Genomic DNA, 12063 nt, shown 5'->3' with positions numbered 1-12063 from the left:
GGTAAATGCTTATTTTTATGCTGCCTGGATGTGTCCCTGCAGGCTCTGTATGGGTGTGTGGGCCCACCTCATGCAAGCGCACCTGTGCGGTGGTTTGCCTGTGTGTGTGTGTGTGTGTGTGTGCGTGCGCATGAGTGTTTACACAGGTGTGGGTATGTATTATAGCATCTTTGTGTGTGTGTACTGTATGTACACAGGTGTGGATAGGTATTTCAGTACAGGTGGGTGTGTGCCTTTGCGTTTATGTATTTGTGTGATACGAGTGCCCACACACACACATACAAACACACACACACACACACAAAAACGCACACACACCCACAAACGCATGCACGCAGTCACACACACACACACTGTCAACCACACATACACACACACATATTGTCACACACACACACACACAGACACACACTCAGTCAGTCACACACACACACACACACATACAGTCAAACTGTCATGCACACGCACACATACACACACACACAAGCAAACACACACAAAAACACATCGTCAGACACACACACACAGTCAGTCAGTCCCGCGCACGCACACACACACACACAAACACACAGTCAGTCACACACACACACACGCACACAAACACACACAGTCAGTCACACACACACACACAGACACACACACAAACACACACAGTCAGTCGCACACACACACACACACACAAACACACACAGTCAGTCACACACACACACACACAAACACACAGTCACACACACACACACACAAACACACAGTCAGTCACACACACACACACACACACACACATGCACACAAACACACATAGTCAGTCACACACACACACACACACACACACATGCACACAAACACACACAGTCAGTCACACACACACCCACGCAGCTCAGGGAAGCAGCAGCTCCTGTCACAGAGAGAGCGGGCGATGGCCCTCAGTAAACGCAGTCAAATCTGGAGCCGCTCGGTGAAACAATCCCGGGCTGATGATTTCAGCACAAAGCGTAGGAAAAAGCAATTTAAAAATCCTCCGTCTGACTGGAGCGCCTGACGCCGCTACCAGGAGGCTGGCGGTAATTGATAACACAGCGTAAAGCTGGGCAGCAGCGTGTGACAGAGTCAGAAAGACCATGAGCACAAGGTGAGACCCTCAGTCTCTCATCATCTGCCGGGAGGACGCGCAGGGAGATAGGAGGTGGAAGGGGGCGGGGGTCTTGTTGGGGACCGAGGCGGGGGGGGGGGGGGTGTGGATGTTCGGTGTGGGTATTTTGTGGGGGGGTGGGCAGGGGGGGTTCTAGCTCTCAGACTTCTTCATCATCACCGGCGATCCGCATCACTGGCAGAAATAAACACAGCCGAATTGAAACGGGGCAGTCCACCGGCACGGAAACAAAATAAACCCATCGGTGGTAATAATGCGTTTATGATGTTCAATCGCTGCAAAGTGAGGCATCCTCTCCCCCCCCCCCCCCGTTCACCTCCATCTCCTGCCCCTGCCCCTGCCCTTGTCCCATCACACTGCCTCAGCTTGTTTCCACCCCCGTTTGCAGAAGATGATCTGGCAGGGGAGAAGAAATGGGCACGGACCATTCCAGATGCTGAGGAGGTTTAATTCAATGGGCATCCAAGACTACTGTTTCCCACTGCGGGCGTTGCAACTCAGAAATACTCTGTAACTGAACTCAAGACTAAGGAGCTTTGTGCTGAAAGGGCCGCTCTTCAGCTTCTATTGTTTCCAGTTTTATTTATAAAAATGGGGTAGATTTTTCACACTGGCATGCACTAATCTTCGCTCATTGACAGAAGTATCATTCATTAGAAATGCAGCCGATCGTATGACCAATAAAGAAAGAAACAAAACTTGAACAAGAGTACAAATATTCAGTTTTGCCTACTTATGTACCCCGTGACTAATGCCTAAGTATTTTCTTCCCATGAAGATTTCCATCTCACAAAGGAACAACAATATTGTTTACCTGACAGCGCTGTTTGAATGGTGCTTGTACAGAGTGAGAACATCGGGTACTAGATGTTCTAGTGCGATGCTCCACTGGGCTGAGAAATGATGAAATTTGATGTGGAGGAATACGATTTTTTGAAATGATGGTCGATTCTGTCACGACTCATGAACTGGTGAACTTTTGACTCGAACCTTTTCGCTCTGTTCTCTGTTTTCTGCATTCCTCCAGCTCCCTCCATGGTTCCCATCATGCACCAGGTGAGCTCCACGATGAAGAGCATCACGTTGTCCTGGCCGCAGCCGGAGCAGCCCAACGGGATCATCCTGGACTACGAGCTGCGGTACTACGAGAAGGTGAGACACGGAGGCGCGAACGCGGCTTAGTGGATTTGGAGTTGGGGAGGTGTTGGAGTCTGTCCCATTAGAGTGTTTTCCTTCTTTGGCGGGTTTTATTTTTCACGGCGCTGGACTTTTGTAGCACTCGCTTTGATCTCCCTTTGAAACCCTGTCTCTGTAACCCCACCTGGCATTTGACAAAACTCACGTAATTCCTCAGCGCTTTTTAACTACATTCGCCGTGCAGTTAAGAACAGATGTGCACAAAGGCCATTCGGCAATTATTTGTAAGTGTCTTTCAGGTAGGGGATTCTTGCAACGCTGGATCACGGCGAGAAGCTTGAATAGAAGTAATTAATCTCCAGTGGAGAACATTATGGAGCTACAACCTGGACAATTTTCCCTAAAGCTTATCATTTTGAAATGTACCGTCTATTTGACCTTTCCAACCATTATTTTTTCGGGGCTGTAAAACAGCCTCTGCCGAGGCGAAGCCTAACACCCTGGCGATCGTAAATGACTGAACACAATGGAGGAGGCGGAGCTTACGCCACGTCTCTAATTGGAAGGTAATTGACGGAGTGATTTGATTTGCTGTCAGGCCTGTGGAAGCCGAGCGTGATTGGAATGACTACATCGGATTTCACGCCACATCTGCCACGGCGCGCGGCCAGCTCCTTTGCATATCTCCCAGCGGTAATTTAGACACGTCGCCGGGGAGACGGCCAATCACGAGGGGACGGAGCTGTCAACGGCGGCATAATGATCGATATGTGCGCGTGAATGCATCATCTGATATTACTGCGACGTAAATACATGCAGTGAGCTCCATAAGTCTTGGAACAAAGATTTGTCATCAAAATTACGTTGTTAACGTATGGATTTTTTTTTAAGTGCAGAGTATTTATAAAATATTTTTGGTTTCACATTGTAGAAATTACAGGACTTTTTATTCATAGTCTTCCCATTTTAGGGCACCGTATTATATCAGACAAATGGCTGATTAGTCAGGTGTGTTAAATTGCATCCTTAGTGCAGGTATACAATCGTTTTTAGTATTTAGCCTTGATTCTAGGCTTTTGAATACCTTGAGTTCATTATTGCCATTTGTCAATGTGAGGACCATAGTTATATCCCACGTGTACACAGCGACACCATCCAAGGTGTTTGTGTTTGGCTGTAGATTATGGGTAAATACCTGTGATGAGGCTAAGGTACGTGCAGGACATCCGTTCTGAGGCTACGCAGGTAACTCTTCCTGGAGGGAGCCTCCATAGAGCTGTGAGGCTAGCTGGGTCCAGCCTTGGGGCCTTGTAGTCAACACACTCTTCAGTGGCTGCTGTGTGAAAGGATGTTTCCCGGTTGTGCAGCCGTGTGTTAGCACCTGGTTTTGTCTGCAGGCACAGTCGCCTTCCACCACCGTCTGGAATAGATCACCTTTTTGGCTGATTCATTCCCAGTGAAACACTGTGATAAAATGGTGGCTCCTCAGCTTGGTCTGTTGCTATGGTACTGGGGCACTTGCTAGCCTGTCCACAGACACAACAGGACATCCAATCAAAAAGTGGCAGCTTTTAACTAGGTGATAGACTGTACTTTCTTCGTGTTATGTGAGCTTTTAAATAAAATTTTAAAGCAAAAATAATGTTTACTTCAAATGTTTCTTTTCTCATAAGGCCACATTAACTCATTATAAGCTCAATAAGAGGCATAACCTTTGCTTTAAGCTAGCCTATTTTCAGCATTATGACCAGTTTATAACAACTGACATAAGGTTAGAGAATATATCATTGATCAACATGACGCAAGTGATATAGCCTTGTCCTATGCAAAATGGGTTGCATTGGCTGTGTACTAATGAAAATTATGTAGCACTGGAACGAACATACATATTTTTCAACAATATGTTGTCCAAATAAGAAAATCTTGTTTGAGTGACAAGTATACCTAAGTACTTGTCGTATGAATATCAGCCTTTCTTGAAGGAATCCTGCTGAAAATACTGTTCAACCTAGGTTTTGAAACAGCTGGTAGCTGGTTGACCTTTTCAGACCAGCTCCATACTCAACATGGTGTGACCAGCTCTTGCTATGTTTTGAAACTGCTATGTTTGTGGTCATTTCAAGCTGGATTTTACCCTAGGGCAAGTGCACTTCATGGCCTGAGGAGACATTTTAGCCCCTTTCTGCTGTAGAAGTGAGCGCAGAGAAGCCCAGGCTGGAGTAAAAGTCTGTGAGGCTGAGCCTCGGCTGACCCTCAGTGAGACCTGGAGCACATTTTATCAGCTTCGCACAGCCCTGGCAGAGCCCCACACTGAGATAAGCACCTGAGCTTTGTCTGCAGTCTAAAACTTTCGCTTGAATCTAATGCCGTTTCTTTTTACTTTGTCTGCGATCAGCTCTTTTCTACTACTTTAAAAAAAGTTTGTCGTCTTTTTTAGTTTTTAGTTCTTGTCTTCTTACTTTTTTCGTGGTAAGGTAACCACTCTGAACCTGAGCCAGGTTAGCCAGGACTGGTTGGGGGAAAGACGGTGGCGTTTCCCTAGTGATGGTGGTTGCAGCTGTAAATGGTAAATGGTTGGCATTTATATAGCGCCTTTATCCAAAGCGCTGTACAATTAATGCTTCTCATTCACTCATTCATACACACACTTACACACCAACGGCGATTGGCTGCCATGCAAGGTGCCGACTGGCTCGTCAGGAGCATTTAGGGTTTAGGTGTCTTGCTCAGGGACACTTCAACACAGCCCAGGCGGGGGATCGAACCAGCAACCCTCTGACTGCCAGACGACTGCTCTTACTGCCTGAGCCATGTCGCCCCAGCTGCCTGAGCTGTGTAGCGCTAAGTTAGCGCTAAGGCAATGGGGGATACATAGTAGCACACGCTGGAGCTGATGAACAAAATGCAGAAATGTATTTTTTCCCTAAAGGACGGAATATCTCCAGAGAAGCCAGCCGTGGAAACGTGTTGGGTTGGCTCACACGCGCTCTGGGATGTGGGAGTCTCTGGAGCGGAGACATCAAGGTTTTCGCCTGCTCCAACGCGACTGAAAGTCCTTCCTTAATTGCTTTGGAAAACGTGCGCCGATGGTAACGTGTGAATTGCGTATAACTACTGCTTCCGAGGTGGTGGGGGAGCCTCGCGTGTGGTTGCTAGGAGACGGCCGCACTCCGACGGGCTTGGGAGAAAAGCCGCGCTTCCCGCCAAATGCCCCGTGATTCCTCGGGAGTGCGGTCCCCGGAGGGTTCCGGTATGGCAACCGGCTTGGTCTGACCAATTAGGCCTAATAATTTGGCTCGGCGTTGCGTGTTCTTATCTGGGATGGGGCACACGGATACCCGAAGGACGCTAGCAGTACCCAACACATCTTTCTCCTCTCTGTCAAATCTGTCAAACCAGCCTCCATGCTGTGTTTACAGCAAAAACAAGGGGGGGTGGGGGGGGGAGTCAGCTTAATATTTGTTTTTGAGAACCCGACCATGACTTTGAGCACTGAGGAGGGTCAGTGCGGGCAGGGTGCATTTTTGCAGCTGATTGGCTGATTGATTTGTGATTGACTGGGGCCGTCACTCCCACCTGGAGCGGGCCACGCCCAGCGAGGGGGCTGGAAAGGACCGGATTTTGGATGGATGCGCCGGCATGTTCCAGAGGCTGTGAAACCCTCACGCGGAACAGTGGCATCACCCGGATTAGCTCACACGTCATCCCCATTGGATGAGCTGTTTGATGTAGCACAGCTGAGGTATTTCACACACCTGCTGTGCTGCATCCCCCCTTTCGCTGCTGCATACCTGACGCTCTCTCTGAAGAGGCGTCACCCCCCCCCCCCCCCCCCCACTACCTCCAACAACCTACGAGAGCAGCCCCCATAGAGAGCAGGCGATCCTCCGAGGTTCCCTCTCAGATCCACTCCTGCTCATTTATAATCAGTATCAGCAGTTCCCCCCTTCGGCTTTGATCTGGGGTGTGAGCCTACCTGCTGTGCCTTCAGACTCCATTCCACAGGCAGGTAATCTCAATAAGGAAAGCAGGCTAAGCCTGGTGCAGTCCTCCTGTGCTGCTAAGGATTTAAAATAAAGTAATGTAAAGTGAAGAAGAAGAAGAAGAAGAAGAAGAAGAAAAAAAAACAACAGCAAATCAGATAAGAACAAGCCCAACAAAGCCTAATTTGTTTCCGCGGCCATTTTGAGACGATTAATCTTTTGAAACAGCTATGTACACAACAGATTTGATGAACGCCGTCGATCCGTACTTTGAAAGTCAACCGAGCGCGACGTTGGCGCTTCGGGTTTCCACGAGGCTGACAAAAGCAGGGATTGTCAGGATTGCGAGGCCTACTTCCAGATGTGTAAGGGCACGTACGCTAATTCCCCAAGATGGAGGTTCGAGAGGGTGAAATAGGGGTGGGGGTTCATACTGTACATTATTTTTTCCTTTTCTTTCTTTCTTTGCTGCAGAAAGAGCATGTGATTATTTGAAAGCGATGCTTTGTGGTTCTTGGCCAGGCCCTAAAAGTGAAAATGTCTGGTTGGCCACCGGGGGTGACAGCCCTGAGTACCCGCTCTGGTGTCACTCACGACTGAAGGAGTTCGGTCCCCATGAACGTGGTTATTTACCTTGGCTGCAGTGGGAACTATGGGGACCCGGCCGATTGGCCGGTGGTGGAGACGTCTGATTGGAGCAGCCTGCTGGAGAATGTTTGCAGGCGGCCGGACGGAGGCGGGGCTCAGAAAGAGTGAAATGGAGCCTGAGTGCCTCCACCCCCCAGTGTGAGCGAGGCGGAATGACCCCAGGCTAAGGCGCCTCCTAGGGAGGCCGGGGAAGATGCACTCCCTGCTCCAGAACACTGCAGCAGAATCACCTGGAGCATTGCATTTGTGTGTGTGCGTGTGTGTGTGTGTGTGTGTGGATGGGTAGGTGGGTGCGTTAGTGTACAGTATGTACAGTACGTGTGTGCATGTGTGTGTGTGTGGATGGGTAGATGGGTGCGTTAGTGTACAGTATCTACAGTACGTGTGTGCATGTGCGTGTGTGTGTGTGTGTGTGTGTGTGGATGGGTAGGTAGGTGCGTTAGTGTACAGTATCTACAGTACGTGTGTGCATGTGTGTGTGTGTGTGTGTGTGTGTGTAGATGGGTAGGTGGGTGCGTTAGTGTACAGTATCTACAGTACGTGTGTGCATGTGTGTGTGTGTGTGTGTGTGTGTCTGTGGGTGGGTGGCTGGTGCCAGACTCGGTGGTTTGAGTGTCTCAGAAACCGCTGATCTTGAGTTTGCAGAGAATGGTGCGAAAAACAAAAAACACTAGTAAGCAGCAGTTGTTAATAAGAGAGGTCAGAGGAGAAGACTGGTCGAAGCTGACAGGAAGGTGACAGCAAAACAGATAACCAGAAGAGCATCTCAGAACACACTACGCATCAAACCTCAAAGTGAATAGGTGACAACAGCAGAAGACCAATAAGTCCAATAAATACCCAAGTGCTCACTGAGTGTATATGTGCGTGCAGGTGTGTGTGGGTGGGTGTGTTAGTGTATGTACGTGTATGTGTTTGTGTATGTGCATCTATGTGTTACTGTATATATGTGTGTGTGTATATGTGATTGTGTTACTGTGTTTGTGTGTCTGTGAGAGATTGTGTGTAACTGTGTTTGTGTGTGTGTGTCAGTGTATATGTTATGGGAAGGAAATGACAGAAATCTGATAATCCCAAACCTGTGCCAAACTACACGGGGTCGGCATTAAACTGAAACCAATGCAGTCAAAGAAAATAAACAGCTCTACAGATTTGCTAAAAATCTACCCCCTGCCCAACCTGTGTGATAGCTATGTGTATTCCTTCATAATAGTCTATTATTTCATGCTGCATTTGCTTGTCATCTTTGCCCTGGTTGGAATATTGATGACAATGAAACAAAGTACCTTCAGTGTAAACCTGATGTGCTGTATAAAGTGTGAGCAGTGGAGTAGATAGTGTCGTGATTTACTGCCTGATTCCAAACAGTCAGTGGGTGTTTTGCTGGGAAGCGTAAAGCTTTTTTTGTGTGCTTGGAATCAGCCAATCATCAATTAAACCCAGCCTGTGCTTCAAACGCCGTACGGAGGGCTGTGGATTTAAAGCTCAGCTGGGGAGCGGCATTTATAGCTTCGCCCAAGACACGCAGAGACAGTAATGGGATTGCTGCTTTGAAGTCTGTAACTGACAGCTTCACGTACTGTGCTCAACATGTTGTGAATATATCACAGTCAATTACACTTTTCATGTATTTACAGAGATGTTGTTTTACTAGAGCAATTCAGGTCACAAGCCTCACCAACTGTAGTAGGTGACACGCGCTGGGATTTGAACCTAGAAACGTCCGGCTGCAGGTTTGGTCCAACTGTCAAACTGCCACCCGTAGCCCATCTGTGAGGGGACAGAAATAGCCTTCCCTGTGAGGAAGTGAGTCTCTGCCAGGCAGCCGCATCGTGGCGTATGTGGGGCCAGCCGCCCTGGCCTGGCTTTGGGCTCGGAAGCTTGGAGGCCCGGAGCGGACAGCTCGGCACGTCTGAGCTAAATGCCAGGCCTTCACCGGCCCTTTGGGGAGAGGAGCGGGGCGTGAGGAGGGGTGGGGGGGGTTCAGCTGGCCCCCACGACGGGGAAACGGGAACATTGTGGAATAGCTTATGAACACAGAGATAAGGTCAGCTCCGTTCAGCCAGCCTGTCTTATCGCACAGACAGTGGAGAGGCGCTGGATTCCCCAGCGGGACCGTAAACTGATAATGTCGGCAATTCCTGTCACAGCATCCCATTACGTAGGAGTGTTTCCGCCTGCTGTACACCGTCTTCCACAAGCAGGGGCATCTTGGCACTGTGATGTGAAATTTATTGGCCAGATAATCTCCTTATTAATCATACGCTCTCTGTGAAAACAAGTAAGGAGTTCAGAATTCAACTCCTCTGCTATTTGCTGCACAATCTTGCTGGCTGCTGAATGTGTTCTTCTACAATCTCACACAATTATAAACTGGTTTGTTACTTAAAATGGTATTTCTGAGCGTAGCAGGTGAAACTGTTTTGATTGTATAGAATTTTTGTCTTTGAGACAATGAGCTCTATAATGATAAATGCTTCAAGAAATAGATTGCTTCTGATGAGGGTATATGCTCCAGAGATTTCTCTGTGTTGGAAAGACTTTGGCAATGACTTGTTTAAAAAAAGTGCATTAGAGTTTGATTACACAGCTGGAAAACTCCTGGTGGAGAATCTCTGACAAACGGCGTATTTTATTTCCGAAGCCAGTGAAACCTGAAGTCACGGTCCACCTCCTCATGTCAGCCGCTCCTCGTTTGAGTCCTCACACAGCTGCAATATGAGGGAACGTGTATACGGTCACGTATGTTTTGTCTTTCACAGTTGCTATGGTGTCGCTAAGCAGGAAGAGCTGGTATGATTCACAGATCCGCTAGCCCTGACCTTGGTTTCTCCCATTCTCCCATCTAGGAGCTTATTCTTATTTTCTTCCCACTGGGGGAAGGGGTGTGGGTGGGATGTGTGTGTGTGTGTGTGTGTGTGTGTGTGGGTCTTAGGTGAGAAGCAGTTGAAACGGGGCGGTCCTGCTGTGCAAAGATTAGCGGGTCTGGATCGAGAGGGAGGGGAGCATCTCAGTGTAAAATTAGCACCATGCCATCCTGGGGTCACTCACAATAACGAATGCCATTCACTGGGATATTTCCATGAGTACAGAGGGGAAGAACCAAAGTAGCGGCACTCAGACGCTAGCCTCTGTCTCATCTCGCTTTCATCCCTTTCTCCGTACTTCCCCCAAAGTCTCGGGGATAGGGGGTAATAACTTGTGGGGAAAAGGTTGCGGCCCCCATTAGCCGTGGCATAACCGGTCTTTGCTGCTGTGTCTGTTTACCACTGCCTGGTTGGGGAGGGGGTGACTGCGGACGGCAGGTCGTGCACGCAGGAGAGAGGTGGGGAGACATGCAGAGAAGGGCATTTCAATTTACAACCATCGCCGTATTGCTGTTATTCTAATGCGATCCAGAAAAATCCGGAACCCTGCACCGCTCACCGCCCCCCGTGCGCACTCTCACTCACACCATCACAAAAGCTTTAGCCTTCAACACACACATCTACAGTGTAGGTTTCATCAACACGCATGTGAACGATGCTGCTGAATACAATTATTTACCCCCCCCCCCCCCAATAGCCTTGCCGAGCTGCCCAGAAAATATCAACCCAAATGGCACACTCGTGTTTCTTCTTTTCCCCTGTGTTTCGTGATTCCTATTCCTCCGTACCTGGACACGTTCCGGTGTTTTCCGCCGCTCGCTCGCGTGTTTGCTCTCTCCCGTGCCCCACCCTGCTTGGAGGCACTGAGGGATTAAGCAAAGCAAAGGCTTTAAAATGCAGACACGAGCATAAAATACTAAGCAAACAGAGAGAGAAAAGTAAAAGCAGGGTTTATTATTCTTTTTTGACAATGACTGAAAAGACCAAAGCGAACTAAATGAGCGATCTGAAAGGTTTGCGTGCTTCATCCGAAAGGTGAGTGACAGAAACTGGCCTCGCCCCTCTCGTTTCAATAGAGGCTGTAGGGGCCAAATTGGTGAGCTCCAGCCATGTTCAGGCAGCTCAACTGTGGGGCTTTTCTGGTGTATCCATCTTCTGCCCGCTCCTGAAATCCACCCGCTTTTGTTCCACACTGCTTTGATGTTGCCTCACTGTGAGATTTTACAGATTGCTTGCTTGCATGCGAGCAGGTCCTGCTCGGGGTTTGACTCATCCGAGCCCCCTCTCTGGTTAGCCGGATGAGAAGAACCCCCTCGCCCAACCATCGGTTTCTGCGAAACGTGCGCTGTCATTCGAAATTTATCGTCTACAAGAGGGAGACGTATCGGACAAGAAAAGCGTGGCGCTACAGCGCTAGCACGAGCGGTGCATGCATAGATCACTGACAATGAAGGCAATGACAGCGCTAATTAGCTCAAGACAAATATGGACAGGTCTGCTTTAGGATGAGGCCCGAGGTAATGGAAGAACAGATATGAATGTACATAAGGAAATTACCCTCTTTGAAATGGAAATCTGGGCTCTCTTTCAATATTTGTTTCCTCAATTTGCAAATAGCAGAGACAGGCCTTCTCCATTACCTGTCTGCTCGGATATTAAAATTGCGTACGTGTTGCTTTAGATTCCTGTCACAGGGCTTGCTGTGAGAGGGCTGCTTAAGAGAGCCAGGCGTTCCAAGAAGCAGCTCCTGAGCCAAGTCCATTTGTCATTCTGTTCTTTGTGTTTGGAACACTGAAGTGCAGTTGGGTCCTGTCACAAGACGAGTCCTCATGTACACGGACAAGCAGGGGATCCATAATGAAGATCCAATGTTACATTACATTACATTACATTACATTACATTAGTGGCATTTGGCAGACGCTTTTATCCAGAGCCACGTACAGTTGAATAGACTAAGAAGGGCCCAACGGCTGTGTGGATCTTATCGTAGCTACACCAGGGATTGAACCACCGACCTTGCGGGTCCCAGTCATGTACCTTAAACCACTATGCTGCAGGGCGCCCAAATTTCAGTGCTAATGTGGGAGGATGCTAGCTGAAGGCTCCATTGGTTGTGTTAGTGTGTGTTTTAATTGCCCTGGCATGTTGGGATGTGCAAGTGAAAGGGGCAGTTACCTTACAACCTTAAAACCCCCCTGAGACCTTCACCCTGGCGGTACAGCCCTGCCCGTTAGCGGGGGTGTATTTGTTCCATGTCCCCATGGGCGTGGTGCTGGA

The 12063-nt window shown here is 48.7% G+C and overlaps 1 protein-coding gene across 2 annotated transcripts in view; it reads left to right on the top strand.

The window, feature by feature from the left end:
* LOC133125895 (ephrin type-B receptor 1-like) overlaps window positions 1-12063 on the top strand; it is a 220908-nt gene that overhangs the window by 160797 nt on the left and 48048 nt on the right. For both annotated transcript variants that reach the window (XM_061237606.1, XM_061237605.1), the window contains exon 6: window positions 2178-2302. In XM_061237606.1, coding sequence (XP_061093590.1) covers window positions 2178-2302 — 125 coding nt within the window. The remainder of the gene's footprint in view (window positions 1-2177; window positions 2303-12063) is intronic.

This window comes from Conger conger, chromosome 4, assembly GCF_963514075.1.
Source record: "Conger conger chromosome 4, fConCon1.1, whole genome shotgun sequence".
NCBI classification, from domain to species: domain Eukaryota; kingdom Metazoa; phylum Chordata; class Actinopteri; order Anguilliformes; family Congridae; genus Conger; species Conger conger.
The sequence above is the reverse complement of the archived record's forward strand: the minus strand, read 5'-3'. Positions and strand labels throughout refer to the sequence as shown.